Raw genomic sequence first — 18,721 nt, 5'->3', positions numbered from 1 at the left:
TATCATCTCAATTCAAACTCAATTCAACATCTAAACTTTATTTTAAACTTTTAGTCTGATACGGTACTGTTTTACGCACCAGGCGGCAGCCAAACCCAACAGAGTTTCTGATCACCGCCGGCTAATCTCAGGTACACAAGTCGAATACGACAGCGTCCCTTCATACCCATTTCTCTGTTCTGTGTGCATGTGTAATGGGTAGCCCAGAGGAATCCAACAAACCCATATTCCTCTCCTCCTCCTCCTCCTCCTCCTCCCCCACCCATCCCCTCCTCTCCAAGCCTCCCTTGCCTTCTTCTCCTCCCGATCCCGATCCCGATCCCGAACCGGACCCGAACCAGTTCCTCCATATCTCCTACAACTACGGTCCCAGGCCCTTCAAGGACCTCCCCTTCCTCTTTCTGTTGCTCCTCTTCGTACTCTTAACCTTTTCCTTCGGCATCTTCTCCATCTTCCACCGCAATACCTACTACTCCGACCTCTCTTCCTTCTCTTACGACTCCAATTCCACCTCTTGTGCCGAAAGCTCACTCTCTGAGCTCTCGCCCGCCAGCTGGGTTCGCTTCTATTCCTTTTCTTCGTCGAATATTTTGTACAGTTTGATATGGACCCTCGTGATTACCTTCATTTTGAGCATACCCATTTGCTTCCTTTTGCTTTTCTTACTCAAGAATTACACCAAACAAATCGTCTACGCGTCCCTTCCCTTCTTCATTGTCCTTCCCATCTTCTTCAATGTCTACTGGTTCGTCGCCTGCACCGTTAGCTCCTCTTGCAGCGACGTCTTCCCTTTGGTCTATCGGATTCTAGTCCTTGTCTTCGTGTTCCTGGTCATCGGCGTGATTGTCTGGATCTTCGTGGTCAACTGGCACCGAATCGAGCTTACCGTCAGCATAATTGGGGTAGCCTCGGACGCGTTGTTGAGGAATTTGGGCTTGTTCGGAGTGCTTCCCTGTTTGACACTCGGCTTAGTGGTCTACTACGCGCCGATCGTGGTGTTCTTAGTGTTTGCGAGGCAGAACGGGAAGGTTGTGCCCAGGGAAACCGACGGGGAGTATACATGCGTGTGGAAGCAAGATGGCTGGGTACCCGCGTACTATGCGCTGGCGATACTTACGATGATGTGGTCTGCGGCGGCAATGGTGGAAGCTCAGGCTTATGTGATCAGTGGGACAATTGCGCAGTGGTATTTCTCCAAGGAGGATGGGACTCCTCGGCGTAGTATAAGAAGTTCTTTGAGGTGAATTCCATTGCTATATTTTGCTTTTGGGTATATCAGTCATTGCTTTTTCATATATAGCGTTTCGTTGGTTTTGGAAGAGTAATGGATGCATATGATATACGTACTGGGATGGCTTTGCTTCGAAGTGTACTTGCGGGTGTTGTGTGTACCTATTGGACTTAATTGTATTTGAGGGTAAATGTACCTGGAGGATTAGTTGTTGTAACTTTTAATGAAATCAAGATATAACACATTCATAGAACTGCTACGATCAAATTTCTTACGGAGATAATTTTTTTCATGGAAGGCGTAAATAATATCAATGTGTGCTGTGTTCATGATTGGTTACTTTTTGCCACGGGGTATCAATAGTTCAGACTCTAACTTTTGCCCTTTGTTTGTGAGATGCACACCCCTTATAATTGCCCTTATAGGATCTGCCTAGAGTGTCCACCTACCTCTGGCAAAGGCTTTCCATTGGAGACAAGGTTTTTATTGCTTTAGGAATTGTTATTGTGTAGTCCTAGAACCTCCTTTGTTTTGTAGTTTAAGTTTTAAGATTACCATGTTTTGGAAGCAGCACTTGTGGGCACGTGTGTGGTGCTATCTAGTGATCCATTCAATTCTGATTTGCAACCTTCAATCGGGATTCTAGCGGGCTTGCGTATCGAGTACAGTATATAGCATATGATGAGAAAAAGGAGATGAAATATCTGCATTCCATTGTGTTACGGGATTACAAAATTGATGTCTTCTTCTTATGGTCTTCCATCATACTATATATAATTTCGATGTTATTGGTGATATGTTCCTAGATGTTGGTCCACTTGGTAGTGTCAGTTCCCTATGAACTCCACTTACATTGCTGCACCCAGCGTATATGTCTAGCTTTGGCCCTGATGTTGAACATTGAAATCTCATTGTATCTATTGAACTTTACATCAGCGTAACATGTGCTTTTGATGAGCTCAATCTCAGTTTGATTTCTGTTTTGTTTATCATGCGGTCAATCTCAATCTGTGTATGTATTAATAATATTAATGTTGAAATCTGTTTTAACATCTGTGTATATATTAAAAGACAGCCATTACTTTGCATGTCTTTCATTTTTTTCCTCATTTAGTCTTTCCCTCTAGTTGTATGGCCAAACCTTTCAACACACTTCCAGGCTTGCCAGTGCAAGGAAAAGGAGAAGATGAACCAAAAAAAAAAAGTAGAGCTAGATGAATGCTTTTCAAATCAGAGAAATGTCAACAGTGATCGAGATATGCTTTTCTTCTCATGCTTTTTAATTGTATGCAGAAATGCGTTCGGCCCCTCCGCCGGCACAATATGTTTGTCTGGTCTACTTATTTGTGTCGTGCGTATGGTGCGTGCTGCTGTTGATACTGCAAGACGAGAGAATGCTCCAGGGATAGTGAACCTTATACTACGTTGCTGTGTCAATGCTTTTCTGGCTGTCATTGATTTTCTTAACAAGTTTACCATGAACTTTGCGGCAATAACTGGTGAAGCTTACTGCACATCTGCAAGAATGACATATGAGCTTCTGAAACGTAATCTTCTCTCAGCTGTATTTGTGGAGACCATCTCCACACGACTATTGGCTGGAATTGTTTTTGTTCTCTCTGCTGTTTATGCAATTGTGGTACGTTTTCCTACCTACTCTCAAATCATTTCACTTTCCATCATTACTAGTCCAAGTGAATTTTATCATGAGTTGGTGATGAGAGGAGCCATCCCTATTCTGCACATGTTGTGTCTTTACTAGCCAGGTGACCCTGTTTATGTAGCAATTGCAACAAGATGACAATAATCATTACAAGTATAACCTTCTATTTTGATATGTGTGTGTCTGGCTCCAAAAACATGGAAAGTAGGAGAATTTGGTAGTGGTTGTACCCTACTCTAATGCTTTAGGAGCTTGTATGTAGTCTTTGTTTGGAAAGAAGAATACAGTTGAAGAAAAGGGAAGAATAGGGGTGGGGGCGGTTGCTGAGTTCTGTTGGTTTACAGCAGTATACATAGGATATCATCAGAGATGCAACACCGGCTCTGCCTTACTAAAAAATACACGCTAGGTTGAGTTGCCAACTTCGAACACTAATCATTTGAGAAGGCATCATTAGACCAGGACCAATAATTAATTACCTTTGATTATTTGATCTTCATCTCTTGCTGAACTTTTTCATTTTTTTTTTTTTTGAACCATTTTTACTTTTCTGCTCTCCTTTCTGTTTCTTACGTATGATGTTAATGGATGTGCATAAGCAGGCCTGTGCTATACTAAAGGCTGTGAGCAATCTTGGAGTTGATTCATATGTTGTGGCTGCTCTGGCATGGGTGCTGCTGATTGTGGTGCTGGGTTTTTTCATTCATGTGCTGGACAACGTGATAGATTCGGTGTATGTTTGTTATGCCATAGACAGAGACAGAGGAGAGGTTTGTAAACAGGAGGTTCATGAGGTTTATTTTCACCTGCCCATTAGTAGAAACCATAGACCATCTGTTGCCTCCACAACTCTGGTTGTGTAAATAGTCCTTGCAACTCAAAAAAAATAACGTTTCGTTGTTGATCAATCATTTGTTCCTTAAACTTGCCAGTCGGCAATTTTGCATACCCGTGAGTGTTGTTCTTGTACAAATCTTGAGATTTCTTCAATAAAGAGGAAGATTTTTCTGGCTACTTGAACAGAGAATCCATGGATGGAGTTTTGATATGTACAAACAAGTTTGCGTATCAATTTGTATTTTAATATTGTTGTTTTCGTATTCTAAATTTTAATTAGTATTGTTTTCAATAAAATCTATTTTCTGACCAATCATATTGAATGAGTACGCGTATTAGTGCGCAGAATCGCTTACAATTAGACTAATACGCAGAATCGCTTACAATTAAATTTTTTCGTGCGTTCATTTTTCAAGCTGGGCTTTTACATTTTAACCAGATTTTTTGGCTGTGAGATGTCTCTCTCGTCTAGTTTGGATTCTTATTTGTATTTACTAGTTTGATATTTGGTACGAAAATAAAAACTTACATGAAATTTATAAATAATCTCATATGAAAGCAAGCGATTATAATATAATATTTTATTATGTGTTCGTCAGCGCAGCTAGATGTGTGGAAAATAATAAATTTTTAATAAAATTGCACAAGTGTATTGATTGATTACATGATAATTATAAGTGTATCATTACTTAAAAAAAAAAAAAAAAAAAAGAAGGTTGAGCTTTTGAAATTCAATTTTGACCGCACTCAAAGAAACAAGATGGTAATGCTGCACATTAAAGTTATTATTATCCCAATGGTACTGAGAAATGGATCTTTTGGATTAACTTTATGAGATCGATTATACCGGTCAATCTGCACCACCAAACAGACTACTTCCGTCAGAAAGAAGCTAGGAGCTACCGACGGACAGGATTTCTCGGTATTGATCCAAGAACAGAATACATATCATCCACCGACAACATTTTCTAGCCACCACTTTTGATTTTGCAGATTCTAGACTCAGATTTTAGCAAGTAACTAAGCCATGCCAACAAGTTACGACTCTCAAGTACTGCGTATTTTGTCAAGGGGCGAGCCACCCACACGAGGGACAATACTCCCCATGCACCTGCTTACATTTTGTTGCTTGCTATTTTGTTGGATTTTAGTGTTATTGCTCTCTCTCTCTCTCTCTCTCTCTCTCTCTCTCTCTGACGTTTATATCCAACCACGTACTCATGCTTATCTTGCAACAATGCACGGTTAGGTATTACTACTAATTATTTTTATGATATTAAGTGTCGGGATGCTGCCCCTATGCACTACAGTTTCTTAGACAATTTGGTGGGAAAGCTCAACCTTTAGGAGTATGAAATCTAGAAAGTTATATCTGCTAATGATTCTTTTGTGTATTTTAAAAAGAAAGTGATAAAACAAGATGGCAAAAGGACCGAAATGCACTGGTGGGTACATATATTGACTTCTTTTTACCGAGGAATTTTTTCTTCTTTTTGATCTTTTTCATGCTTATGCAAGTTCAGTTTCTCATTCTCTTCTCTTTGGTTAGCTGTTTTACGTAACTTAAAAGACTTTTGAGGAACACAGATAGAGATGAAGAGTCGTGGAGCTGCGGGAGTGTAATCCAAGATGGGACCATCTCATGAATCGCATCTGTTTAATTTACACTGCTTATGCTGGTGCATGTCATTTTTAATTAGCTAGCTTGTATGCAAGTCAAAAAAGGGTATTTTGTGGTTGGGAAGGTGAATGAATGAATGATGCAGCCCTTTGCTTTTCTGGCAGTGCACCATTACCCTTTTTTGTTTTTACTTTTCTACATACCATTACTTTCTTTGACATGCACTATTTTCTGCTGCTCTATAATACGCTTATTTACCATAGGAATAGTTGGCACCACACAGGTTGGGCCTTGTAGGTATATTAAGCCAATTCATTTTGCCATTGCCACTTGTTGGGTTTTGTGGAGCCTGACTAAGTCCGCTCGAGCCATCCGTCAGCTTGAACCTAGCTTGACAAATGGCTTGAGCAGAGATATTATAGAGAATTCGCTCGCTACTCGCTCGATAGATGGCTCAAGCGGAGTTCAGACAAAAAGTTTGTTTGTGAGCCGCTCGATAGGTGGCTTGAGCAAAAGGCCAGACAGATAGTTTGCTTAATGCGTGCTTGATAAACCGCTCGAGCAAGTATTACAGAATACTGAAAATTAAGATTTTCACCGTATATCCCTATAAATATGTATTTTTAATACTGTGGTCGTACATTGAGCAAAGTAATTCGCCCCAAAATACTATACCGTGTGATTCCTTAAGTTAATAAAATCCTCTGCAGTTCCGTAGACGTAGGTAAGTTGTCGAATCACATAAATTTGTGTCGTGTAATTAATTACTTGATTATATATCGTTTATACTTTCTTTATTGTCATTGTTATCACAACACGACTTTGGTAAATCCACTGCATACTCCAAGGACAGCCCAAATTATGCACACAATCCAGGGCAACTTTGTCATTGCCCTCATCAGCTATATACATCGTTGAATCGACCTAGCATATGGTCAAAGTTGTAATATATATGAATATTGATGTCATTCCAATGACTCAAATCTTTATATAAGACCGACCAAGTGCCACACCCTCAACATCAGAGAACTTTTACTCATAGTCACCATGGCAATGGCATTCAAGATGGTATATTTTATTCAGTTGTATGCTGTTTGTTCTCTTTTCATTTTCTTCCCCACTTGGGAATTCGTACGTTTTTACAGCTGATTTTTGTGGTACTGGGTGTATGATAATGGCAGGCCACGACTGGAATGTGGGTGGCTGAGGAGTGCAAGAACTCTTTCATGGAGATGAAATGGAAGAAGGTGTATAGGTACATAGTGTTCAAGATCGATGAGGGATCGAGGCTGGTCACCGTCGATAAGGTCGGTGGGCCAGGCGAAGGCTACGATGAGCTCACCGCATCATTGCCGGAGGATGATTGTCGATACGCAGTGTTTGATTTCGACTTTGTCACCGTTGATAATTGCCGGAAGAGCAAGATCTTCTTCATAGCATGGTCTGTCACCTTATTTTCTCATTCTATATACTATGCTCTAGATCATACTAGGTGTGATTTTAGTTATATTGTACTTGAATACGAGATTAATATGATAATTAATGGTATCCCAGGAACTTTACAGTGTTGAGCACAGATCAATTGTGATAGCATGCGCAGCTCCTACTGATCATTGTTTTCTGCAAATAGATATATTTCATCTCAATTACCTAAATATAGTTCAAGTAGAACCAACGGAAAACCTTGGAAGAAGCCTAAGGGCTAGATTGACAACCCAAAACCACCTCCCCCACGTTTTGCTCATTTTGGGTTTATTTATTTTGCATTAGAATCTGGTATATAAGCTTACAAACGCTAAGTTTTAATGAAATTAGGGTTAACATTAGACCATATTGTTAATGAAAAGTGTCAATTTTGGGTTTTTTTTTTTAGGTCCCCAACAGCATCAAGAATAAGGGCAAAAATTCTGTATGCAACATCCAAAGCTGGGTTGAGGAGAGTGCTGGAAGGCATCCACTATGAACTGCAAGCAACCGACCCAACCGAGATGGGGATAGATGTCATCAAGGACAGGGCCAAATAGATCGATGTGATCAGAATATAGCTAAAACCATGTAATGTACATGCATGGCATCTTGCTTTTATTTAATGACACCAACCACAAGAACTTTTCTTGTTATTTTCCACATTTTCTAGATAACTAGCACTAATGTGACCTAAATACCTAATCTTTTAATTTGTAATGATAATTATGTCCGGCCCCCTTGTTATAATTTAATGAGGAAGGACCTTTTGATGTGATCCTTTTCATCATGAAAGGTAGAAAAAGCAAAATAATCAATGTGGTATTTGAATGTTGTTCGGCCTCTTTCGGTAGGATTCCTTTTCAAAGCCACGATTGTGATGTGAAAAGATGTTTAGGCTAAGATAAAATGCAAAAAATAAACAATTGATATATAAGAGAAAGGGAAACGTTATAAAAGCTAAATGGGTATTATTTTAGAAAACTAGCCTTTGCAGTGAAGTTTTTGGGTCGTTTACGAATAAAAAGAAAGTGTTTTAAGTCCTAGCAAAGATGAATAGAAAGGGTTCTCAGAAACATGCACAAACAAAGTTCTGGTGAATGTTGTTTACTTCTAATTTCAGGGTAGCAAACAGTACGATAAAGTATATGAACCGTGTTAAATATCATAAACCGTGAGGGCGAAAGAAAGTGCAGGAACAGAGAGATTAAAGATTCAATATCATGGACGACCTTACAATTTAATCATGTTTCGGCACTAGGATTCTTATGCATAACATCATGCCTATCAGAGATGCTGTCGTGATGTTACCGTACTCTTTGAAATTCTAGTCTTTCCTGTAGTACTCGGTGCTGATAATAATAATGTCTTGGGTGTAACAATTCACATCCTTTTTTCACCACTTTTGTGATAAATTCCAAAATCAGTCTCTTCTTTCACTTCTCGGGGGAAAAGAAAAGCACATCTACAGACACCATTTACCATTACGATGATGACACACCCAAGTCAACTATAGCACAGAGAGGCAGGCCTTACTGCTACCTGCTAGCTGCAATGATCTTTATGCAGAAGAGTAAGTAACGTAGAGTTAAACATGATGGGGAAAATTTCTATCTAAAGTTATTATTCAAACTTTATAGAGCATCAGATGAGAGAAAAATATAAATGTAGCAGGTCTTAGTGCTGCCGGCTGCCTTTTAGTGCTTGTAGCAGTATTGCGAGCCAGAGTCCGCTGAATGTGCTAGGTGGGGTGGGCTTACAATGTGACTCAGCTACATGACAAACTACAGTTGACTAACCCCAATGAGCCCGAAGCTGCAGTTCCATAGGTGGATCAGATGGCCGTGCTTTGTAGCAAGGATAGGCCTAGCCCAAACCCCAAAATGCAAAACCCTAAGCTTCTTTCGCATGTCTGAAGGCACAGTTCATAATTTCAAGCTACCCAGTTCAGCACAGGGAGGGTGGTGTTTTGGATCTGGAACTAGAAAATATCTTAAGAGCTTTTTGTCACTTTTGGCTCATTGTGTTCAGGATTTTCCTTGTTTAGAGTGCATATCCTTTTAGTGATTACTTTATATTCTTCCTAATGAATTTTAGTTGTATTCGGGTGTCTATGTCTCTGACTTTAAATTCTAAAATTGGTCAAAAACTTTAAAGAATCCTAAGAAACGATACCAATATCAAAGAGAGAATGATACTTGAGCAGTAGTTTGGTTTGAGAACAAGCAGCAAAAGTGCAGAAGGAGGGGCTTGACAGGAGAACATGCTATTGGTACCTCTCTGTGTTCAAGAATCAAGATGCCAAGCCCCTTAATATCCGTTAGCCATTTGTATTAATTTGTTCTTAAGTATGTAAATATATTTTAATGGATGTTTAGTGATATAGCTTTTGTCAGATAATTTCTGCAATTTGGTTAGTGCCACCAAAATGTACAGTTCGTTTGCAGGTTTATTGATCCAAATGCCGGGGTATCAAAGGCATGCAAAAGCCATCAAGGTTAATCTTTCATGTCTGCGTGGACGTAGACTTGGAGAAAAATAAAATATATGTAATTTGGCCATATAGAAGGAAAAAAAAAAACATATCAAAGACTTGATTATTAAAGATGAACATGATCTTGAAACTTCATAACTCAAGTCCAGGTTGCTTTGAATCGAGATCTGTATCCAAGCACCCTGGTCTGGTGACACAGCATAAAGCAGACTTTTACCAGGAATTGTACAATAATTGTATAGTGGGGGTTTCAAGCTAGTTTGGGTTTATTCCTTACTAGAACCCCCAAATCTAATCCAAGTAACTATGAATATTTCTTAATAACTAGTTCTGAATGGCTTGTAAGTCTTGAGATCCAGAGCAACTCCAGCGAAGGAGCCGACTGCAGCGGCTACAGAAATGGCTAGACATGTCATACTCATTATCTGAAGCCCAATCCACCTGTTTGACCAGCGTGCAATCTTCTTTTGAGAAATGTACATCTCAATGGGAAAGAAAACTGTCAATGGCCAGAATCCAAAGGCTCCAAGTATTCCAACAACATCGTTGAAGAAAGGCATGAGCATGGATATGACGGTTGTCGTAATAACAAAGATTGTCCTCCATATAAGGCGGAAGAAGTTGAGCTGATACAGACCAATGAAGGGGATCGGTATGTCGTATTCCGCTGTTACAAAATCACTCTTGGACCACTTCTTCGCACTCCATTTTTCTATAAATGCAAACAAAGGCTGGCAAAAGACCTGCAGTTTATACGAATATTTTGCTTTTGAGATGTCTCACCCAAGCCAAAGGTGTACAACAATTTGTAAATTCTAATTGCAGCTTGGGTTATACCTGATATGCACCAACGAGATGGACAACAATGGCTACATTGGCTATGTCCAGAAGCCAGTAGGGGTTGTAGAATCCGAAGCCAGTTAAAAGATTTCCGGGGGCTTCATCACCAAAGGCTGCATATCCCATGGCTCCACAGAGTAAGTAGAACACTGTAGTTACAGCGACGCTGAATAAAGTAGCCTTCTTCATGGTCTTGTGTTCTGCTGGAGGAGTTCTTATTGTGTCCTGCACAGGCAAGCAATTTATGTAAATTGTTCGATATGTTGAAATAGAAAGTTGACCCTGGGATTCACAAGATATATGATCAAATTTTTGAGAAAGTACCTGGATTTCAATGAGGATGATGGAAAAGGAATATGCAAAGGCAATAGCTCCAAGAGCTTGCATACTCCTCCACATCTTCTGCGTTTCAGTGACTGTTCCAGCACGTGTTACCGTCCCTATACTAATACCCAATAGGCTTCCTTTGAATGTCCCATTTTCTGCCAAATTTAAAAAAATAGTGGTGTTCCATAGATATTGACATTAGTTGCTGGTTTGGTGTTATGAAAGAACCAGTTTAATTTAGTTCTAAAGAATTTATTTGTCTGTACCTGCAACTTTGGCTACGCCAAGACCAAGACCAACACTGGAGTATGTGAATGACATGATTGCTGCGACTATAGAGAGCCACCAAACTTGATCAAAGTCCGGAATCTGAGAGAATATCACCTCTATGATTCCAAATGTTATCATGTATCCATTGCTTGACATGTGACACGGATCTTTCCCACCACTCTTATGGAAACAGTTCGACCTCTTTATTGCCCTGAAGTGATCTCAACACGAATATATATAGGAGTGAATATATTTGGAAATTAAGATGCAAAAAGAGACAGAATCATGAATATGCAGCTTGGGAAACTCACATCATGCTGACTGATGCTGCAATTGTATACCCTATGGCAATTCCAAACAGATTAATGTACTGAATCAACCCACATAACATGACCTTTTTTCCTCCTGCAATACCATTTGGATATGACTTTTAGAATCATAAACATAAAGACTATCCTGTCTTGAAAACGAAAGAAACCATGATCACTCACCCAAGTTAGCCTTGACAGCTTCCATATAGGTGTAATTTCTCTGTCCGGTAACTGGATCGCCGGACCTGTAGCACTGTGCTAGGAGGGCCGATGTATAGACGTTGACAAGGGCAAAGAGGATCATGATGACAGGGCCTGCAACCCAACCAAGCTGCCCTATGGCCCATGCTAATGACAGGACTCCGGACCCGATAACCGCGGTAATGATGTGAGCAGTTGCAGTCCAAAAAGTCCCTGCTCCATCATACATGTAATTAATTATAAGTAGTCCCTCGTAATAGATTTTTTTTTTTTTTAAATTATTAGATATGCAATTTATAGAAGTAAATTTACCAAGGAATATGTGTAACAGACCGAAACAGTGCACCGAAAGAGTTACCATCTGCATTCCATTTTGTATTCCATTTTTTTAAGTATTGAAAGAAAAATGAAATGCACTGTCAATACACTCTTTCAGTGCATTTAATAGTGTCCATTTACAAATTGATGTGGTTCAATATGAGATGTCAAATATATTCTATAATGGTATGACGTATCATATCAAGTCACATCAATTTATAATTTTACTTTTATAAACTTTGTTAAAAAATAAACATTTCTCTCTTTATTTTCTTTTACATGATAATAGAGGGGATTAGGTTTTGCATCATGAATTACTGCAATTTTTTTTTTTTTTGTTTTTATAAATTGAACTCGACAAGTGAGATTAATGAGAAATAAGATGAGTGTTGCTACTATGCCAGTTATATGCTCACTTTGTCTCATTGATGTGACATCGTCATATAATGTCACGTGCCTTATTAAGAAAATAAAGAAATTATATCCAAAATAAAGTGGTGTTTGAAAACACAAAAAGAAAAAGATTGAAACTCTAAGGTCCCTCTACTCTTTTTATATTTATATTTTTTATTTTTTAATAAGTTATGTGCATGGCATTACATGGTGGTGTTACCACGTTAATAGAGCTAAGTGAACGGTAGAGCGGCATATATGGTAGCATTTCTTAAATAAAATATATGATGCAATTTAATGATCATTACATTTTAACTGAACGGATTGTAGGGTGTGATTAATTAATGTCAATCTCGATAATTTAGTTTTTTAATTGTAAAAAGCAGTATTTCAAAATGAAAAAAAAAAAAAAAAATCTAGTTCCAAATCATTTGTTTATTGACATATCATTACACACCAAAGTGAAGTAATGCCAAATTATGTAAGTAGGGTGTACCTGTTCTCTTCAAGCGGCCATCATCGTCGAAGCACTTGGAATAGTTGGACTGAGGGTTTATGGCTTCAGTCTCACCCGGGGCTTTAGGTTGGACTTCCACTTGCAAGTAATGCCTGATGTCATGCCTCTCTTCCACCTGATCATCACAGATCGAGACATGTTGGACATTAATATAGGAATAAGAAGAGAACCAATTATCTGAAATACCAGATGGTGCGGATTAGTTTGCAGATCTTACGGCGCCATGGTGGATTCTGGATGGAAGTGTACGACTCCTTGGCAACATGGTTCTGAAATTGTGGAAAAACGATGAGAGAGAGAGAGAGAGGATGAAGACGATCAAGGATACTTGAGACAATATGCACGTGGGGTTTTATATACAGGACAGGAGATAAAGATAATGAGTTGAATAGAACTACTATTATGGAGGAGATGGTGCGAGGTGTTTGTTCACACTATCATGTAAAACACGACCTCATGATCATCTCTAGTTAGTGCCGTTAATTCCCAAATCTACTAGTCCCAACTTTTAGTCAAGGTGCAAATGATAGCATCTTATAAATTAATTAAATGTAGCAAAAAGAAATTCAGTTCTTACTTGATTTGCACTTAAAATAAAAGATAGTTAATAAATAAATGAAGACAGTTTAATTATGTATGTGGTTTCTATTGTTTCGGGAGAAATGATTTATATAAGTGTCAAATAGACAAGTTTCATACAAGTACTTGTAAAAAAGTGGACCACACCTAAAATTAAAATTATAAAAAAAACTATTCTTTATTAGTGGAACTCATTTTTTTACAAAAGACTTGTATGAATCGAATTTATCTATTTGAAACTTATACCTAACATTGCTAAGTCTTGTTTCATCGGACCTTGTAGACATGTTGTAGATGACATGATGCCACTATGTACCAATCTTATCATGAAGACAGCACCATGAGATTAGCTAAGGTAGTACTAGAACAATAAGTTCAATTTTCATAAAAAAAATATTTCTTAAAATTCAACAAGTATATATATATATATATATACATATATAGGTCATGTATATATTAGCGAGGCATCATGACGTTGATCAACGGTTAGAAAACCCTAATCATTTGATTTTAATTATCAAACTATATTCTTAGTTTTCTCGTAATAATATATGACTTTAGAGGTAGAAAAAGTGGAGAAATCTTCTTGGAATGGCCAAAAAAGACAACTACATATATATATATATATATATATATATATATAATGCCTCTTTATAGGCTACATTAATTTCCAATCACATGAATTCCTCGATCAATCTGATGGACTAAAGTAAATCATCTCTTAATTATGATGGCTCCCTCCTTCCCTAGGCTAAGAAAAAACGAACTGCATGGGACCTTTGACCTATTGTTTGTAACGTTCCTTTTAATGCATTTTGATTGGAAATGGATTTTTATCTATATACTTTTCTCTTTTTCTTTTTACTCTTTTAATATGCAACTAAAAATACGGATTGTCTCTAATTAGTACTGTAATCCTAATCCCCCTTATATATATAGATATATATATATACACGTGTGCGCGCGCGCGGCTTCTGCCATTAATTAGTAAGATGACTCATTCACGCGCGCTCGATAGCTCGAATATCCCACTTTGTACGTACAGCTAGCTAGCTCCACGCTGACGTACCCATTTTTGTTTCAGGATCGAACAATACACCATCACAACTAAGCATGTCACTGCAGTCATGAACAAGTACTAGCGCCTGCATGCATTCTGCATATTGGTTCTTCCCACGATCATTTTGGCCTTTATAGGGAGCATCTCGAATTTGCTTATATATATGTATAGATATTGATATATAAGGAAGGATAAGTAGTTGCCAATGTATTTTGGATACCAAGAACAATAAACAGATCATACACGACATGAACAACCTTAGACGAGATACTTCTCCGTTTTGTACCATTTCGAGGTAGTACATACGTACAATTAAATTAATTGGTCACCATTCCTTGCATGTGGCAGAACCGGAACCGCACAAGAACCACAACCTATATATATATATATATCTATATATAAAAATTGGGAGGGGTATATATCTTAGATCGCACCCAAAACAAGTCATTTTTTCCCAAGTGGCCGGACGGGACAGCAGTGTGGTTAAGTTTCCACTGCGTAGGATCAGAGAGACATGGCACATGAGTACTCAAAATTATTACATCCCAATTAGTTATATTTTATAACAATTTTTTGTTACCTTTTTTCCCATTTGAGGGCATGGTGGCCCTAGTATTAATACATAAGGCATTAGTTTCATTCCAAGTTTACTTCACACGGAAAGTGGAGGGTCCTCATCATCTTGGTCATGTCAACGATCGACTAGACGTTTCCGGCCGGGGAATCGAATATTAGTTTTATATCATCATGTGTAGCTCTACCTGCCTTTCACCTTTCGTGGAGGGGTTTTCTTTAATTTGTCTTCCCAAAATGAATGCTTGCTGACTGATCTCCCACCTCATAATTCAATGTTATCACTTCATGATGTCATGTATTGAAAACATGCACTCGCCATCCTTGAAAAATCCAATGCCACCTTAAATATCTGATCAACCTCATCATGATCATCAATATCGAATATCGTTATTCACGGTATGTTGATCAGTAGTCAATTATATTGTTCAAAAAACTAACTAAATGCATATATAATAACAATTAAGTGGTGATATTAATCACTTAAAATATTATGATCTTAATTAACTCTTTCTCATGTGCAACCTATGCTCTTTTTTAGTGAGTCTACACTAAAAAATTAAGAAAATCCGAATCCAAGCTAAAAAGAAATATTATATATATTTTAAAGTCAAATTAAATTAATTGCCACCTGCCAATTTTATTTGAGACGTACATAAAAGATGGAGTTTAATAACCTAAAAATCAATATTTTATGATATATGGTACTGCTAATTAATATTAAATCTTGGGCATGCAATTTAATTGGCTTGTTCATGACATGATCAGATCATGATAAACGTGCACGTACGATATATTTTTTTTCATCGTTCCAAATCATGTCCTCTACCATCAATATATATACAATTTTCAGCTCGATAGTACTGATTAACAAAGCTTACTCCATCTCAATATACTATTATATAAATTCTGTTATATATAGTCATTTTTATGTACTTTTTACATATTTCATTAATGTAATTGGCTAAATGAATTATTTTATATTAAAAAAATAACGCAATCAATCATATTAATAAAGTACATAAAGAATATATAAAAATGATTATACGTAAAATTTTTGATACTATAATGTATACAGCTGGTGTTGGTCCATAAAAAGAAAAAAGTCAGTCAAATTATAAATTATAATCTGGAAATTAAAGCTTGAGGGTTTACTGGGTCTTATACTTTTACCAAACTTTTTGTGGACACGTGAGGCACAAACGTGTATTGTAGATATGCAGCACAAGGAATCTGCTTAGTGCTTTTGGCACTGAATCAATTAAATAATAATAATGGTGACAACTTTCTGCAATATGCTAATCGATAGATACATATAGAGATCATTCAGGATCGGAATAATTGGTTTTGTGAAAAGGAAACGTACAACACCTCCTAATTAAATTAAAAAGAGTCTATCATATATAAATTAAGTTGTAGTCATGATCCTGATCCTGATCCTGATCCCTCCTGCCCGGCCAACATAAATATGTATAACGTATTAGCATCAAACTTGCTGTTGCACGAGGGCTGACCTGACCCTGATCCATCAGGACCATGCACGAACCCAAAGGCACACCACCTCCTCCGAGGCTCCATCTATGTATGGTCCTACCACTCACTCGTCTCTCGTATTGGAGATGCAAATGAAAATGTTTTACTGTTCCGGGTTTTTGCATATGGTAAGTTGTAAAGTCGCCGCAAAAACTTACCTTTTTGGATGAAAATATATGGTGGCAAATAATAGCGCCACAAATAAATTTTATTTTTATTCCCGGCGACACAAGAACGCCGCTAAAGATTTTTTGATTTTTGTCGCGACACGTAACTTGTTAGAGCATTGGCATTAGCCTCATTAAAATTATCTCTAAAATTTGATAAAAAATATATAATTTCTATAAATCTAAAACTTCTCTAGTCATAACTCCACATTGAATTAGCTATTGAATTCATCAAAATAATAATATAATATTATTTTTTTAATAAAAATATTTTTATTTTTTTTTCATATTTTACAATTACACTAATTATATGTTGATTAATGATTTAATTTGATTCTTACATTATTATTACAAGACGGTTAGAAATAAAATGTGAATAAAAAAGATATTTAGAGATTAAAAGTAAATAAAAAATAGATTTAATGAATGAATAATAGACTTTCAAATTTGAAGAAACTTATAGATTTATTGTAGCTTAAAGTTTCACATTTATCTATTTGACTAATCTAAACAGTCATATTTTGATAAAATTTATCAAATTTTATATTTAACTAGACTTTTGATGAAGCCAATATCAATGCTCTTATGGCCTGTGCTGAGTGCTGACCCATCCCCTTCACCATAAAAAATATATATATATATATATATATATATATATATATATATATATATGTGGGATGTCTAAAACACCCTATGAACGGCTTGAATATTTAACTATTATATATGTCTATCTCATAATCCTTTTTTTTTTTTTTTTATGAGTGAAAAGGGCATAAGATCTTATTTTCCACTTTTGCCCTTGGGCGTTGGGTGCAGGCTGCTTGTATTTTCTCTTCTTGAGCCACCCCCTTTTCAAATGGACTGTGCATCAGTTTTCATGTTTGTAATTGAAAGCATTAATATTAGAGACGATTCGCAGGATCTCATCATAGTCTTCTCCTTAGTATATGTTGATTGATTCAATGGTAAGGGCTAAAATAGTAAGCAACAAAGTAGTCTTAGCTTAAAATATTTTTAATGTTTTTATTTTACCATCTATATTGTCTTTGAAAGTGCTAAATCATGGAATAAAAAGAACTTTTGGAAATTATGGCAAGACCATACTCTTAAAAATTATTTGCTGAGGCATATTGTGGAATTTATTTATAAGTGAATGCCAGATAAGAAAATAGTGATGGAATGATGATTAAGAGGATGATGGATATTTGTTTTTCTTAAAGTATTTGTTGAAATTTTAAAAGTCTAGATTTCAAGAAAAAATAGATATATAAAAAAGTAATTATTAAACTTTTTAAAATATATAAATATGATATATCATACTTTATTATTATTAAAAAGATTAATTATACAAAAATAATTCTAATAATATGATCATACGCAAAAATACCTTTTTGTGTTAATAAATTTTTAGTAATTTTAGATGCAACTCTTTGTGCTTCATTTAAAAAAAAGAGTAAAATTTATTATTAAAAATACACTTTTTTTTATTATATAAATCTCAATTTTACTCATTTTCTTTTGAAAAAAATGTAAATTTACGTAATTTTTTTTTTACTTAAATTAAGGAAGTAATTTTAAATATATTAATATATTTTTTATTTTTTAAAAATATTTAAATATATTAAAAAAAAAAAAAAAAAAAGAAGAAGAAGAAGAAGAAGAAGAAAGAAGAAGAAGAAGAAGAAGACTGGACGGTAAGTCCAGCCGTAAATGTGGGGCGACAGAGTATCCCCACCCATATCAAATACACCGAACTTAACGATCTTGGTCACTCGCACCGTGCCCTGTCGCAGACTCGCATAAGAAGTCGGTAGTGGTATTTCCCACGATGCTTTCCCCCCACTCTCAGGCCGCACACAGAAAAGCGTAAAAGTTGAAAGCAAAAGCTAAATCAATAGCAGAAGAAAGAAGAAGATGGCGAGGTACGACCGGGCGATAACGGGCCTGTTCTCTTCGGACTGGCATTTGGTCCAGGTGGAGTACGCCCTCGAAGCCGTCCGCAAAGGAAACGCGCTCCACCATCGGAGTTCGCGCCTCGAGCGTCGTCGTTCTCGGCTTCGAAAAGAAGTTCACCCCCAAACTCCAGGACTGTAGGTGCTCCAAGCCTCCAACACGTACATATATAGACACATACATGAAAAACGAATTCCATTAAAAAAAGAAAAAGAACAAAAAGAATGAAGGAGACGAAGAAAGTTTGCGTTTTTTGGTTTTGTCTAAATTTGGTCCAGAGTTTAGCTTGATTTTTAATTTACGGATTTGTCAGTAATGGGATTTTTTTCCAGTTTGATTAGATATCTAAATTAATGCGCTAGATTCTAA

At 36.8% G+C, this 18,721-nt stretch overlaps 3 protein-coding genes across 3 annotated transcripts; 2 read left to right on the top strand and 1 right to left on the bottom strand.

The window, feature by feature from the left end:
• The first annotated feature begins 41 nt into the window (after positions 1 to 41).
• On the top strand, positions 42 to 3,908 carry LOC121257897 (CTL-like protein DDB_G0274487). Its single transcript, XM_041159162.1, has 3 exons — positions 42 to 1,240; positions 2,525 to 2,870; positions 3,497 to 3,908. Exons 1-3 carry the CDS (start codon positions 195 to 197, stop codon positions 3,755 to 3,757), a joined length of 1,653 nt encoding a protein of 550 aa, XP_041015096.1. The 5' UTR covers positions 42 to 194; the 3' UTR covers positions 3,758 to 3,908.
• Positions 3,909 to 6,267: 2,359 nt separating this feature from the next.
• On the top strand, positions 6,268 to 7,549 carry LOC121258560 (actin-depolymerizing factor 5-like). Its single transcript, XM_041160095.1, has 3 exons — positions 6,268 to 6,420; positions 6,534 to 6,793; positions 7,226 to 7,549. Exons 1-3 carry the CDS (start codon positions 6,400 to 6,402, stop codon positions 7,374 to 7,376), a joined length of 432 nt encoding a protein of 143 aa, XP_041016029.1. The 5' UTR covers positions 6,268 to 6,399; the 3' UTR covers positions 7,377 to 7,549.
• Positions 7,550 to 9,389: 1,840 nt separating this feature from the next.
• LOC121258557 (amino acid permease 3-like) lies at positions 9,390 to 12,849 on the bottom strand. Its single transcript, XM_041160091.1, has 8 exons — positions 12,705 to 12,849; positions 12,467 to 12,602; positions 11,239 to 11,472; positions 11,059 to 11,152; positions 10,744 to 10,958; positions 10,475 to 10,632; positions 10,148 to 10,375; positions 9,390 to 10,053 (listed from the first exon to the last, which is right to left on the bottom strand). The coding sequence occupies exons 1-8, from the start codon at positions 12,750 to 12,752 to the stop codon at positions 9,628 to 9,630; spliced, it is 1,539 nt and encodes a 512-aa protein (XP_041016025.1). The 5' UTR covers positions 12,753 to 12,849; the 3' UTR covers positions 9,390 to 9,627.
• Positions 12,850 to 18,721: the final 5,872 nt, after the last annotated feature.

This window comes from Juglans microcarpa x Juglans regia, chromosome 3S (assembly GCF_004785595.1).
Source record: "Juglans microcarpa x Juglans regia isolate MS1-56 chromosome 3S, Jm3101_v1.0, whole genome shotgun sequence".
NCBI lineage: Eukaryota > Viridiplantae > Streptophyta > Magnoliopsida > Fagales > Juglandaceae > Juglans > Juglans microcarpa x Juglans regia.
The sequence above is the reverse complement of the archived record's forward strand: the minus strand, read 5'-3'. Positions and strand labels throughout refer to the sequence as shown.

What these genes read in the sequence shown, in the direction of transcription:
- LOC121258560 (XM_041160095.1), top strand. Translation starts at nt 6,400, where the DNA reads ATGGCAATGGCATTCAAGATG. An exon ending in TGGCAATGGCATTCAAGATG is followed by an intron (nt 6,421 to 6,533) that starts GTATATTTTATT and finishes TGATAATGGCAG; the next exon opens with GCCACGACTGGAATGTGGGT. An exon ending in AAGATCTTCTTCATAGCATG is followed by an intron (nt 6,794 to 7,225) that starts GTCTGTCACCTT and finishes TTTTTTTTTTAG; the next exon opens with GTCCCCAACAGCATCAAGAA.
- LOC121257897 (XM_041159162.1), top strand. Translation starts at nt 195, where the DNA reads ATGGGTAGCCCAGAGGAATCCAACAAACCCATATTCCTCTCCTCCTCC. An exon ending in AGTATAAGAAGTTCTTTGAG is followed by an intron (nt 1,241 to 2,524) that starts GTGAATTCCATT and finishes AATTGTATGCAG; the next exon opens with AAATGCGTTCGGCCCCTCCG. An exon ending in CTGCTGTTTATGCAATTGTG is followed by an intron (nt 2,871 to 3,496) that starts GTACGTTTTCCT and finishes GTGCATAAGCAG; the next exon opens with GCCTGTGCTATACTAAAGGC.
- LOC121258557 (XM_041160091.1), bottom strand. Translation starts at nt 12,752, where the DNA reads ATGTTGCCAAGGAGTCGTACACTTCCATCCAGAATCCACCATGGCGCC. An exon ending in TGGCCGCTTGAAGAGAACAG is followed by an intron (nt 11,473 to 12,466) that starts GTACACCCTACT and finishes ATGATGGAGCAG; the next exon opens with GGACTTTTTGGACTGCAACT. An exon ending in ATCTCGTTGGTGCATATCAG is followed by an intron (nt 10,054 to 10,147) that starts GTATAACCCAAG and finishes TATAAACTGCAG; the next exon opens with GTCTTTTGCCAGCCTTTGTT.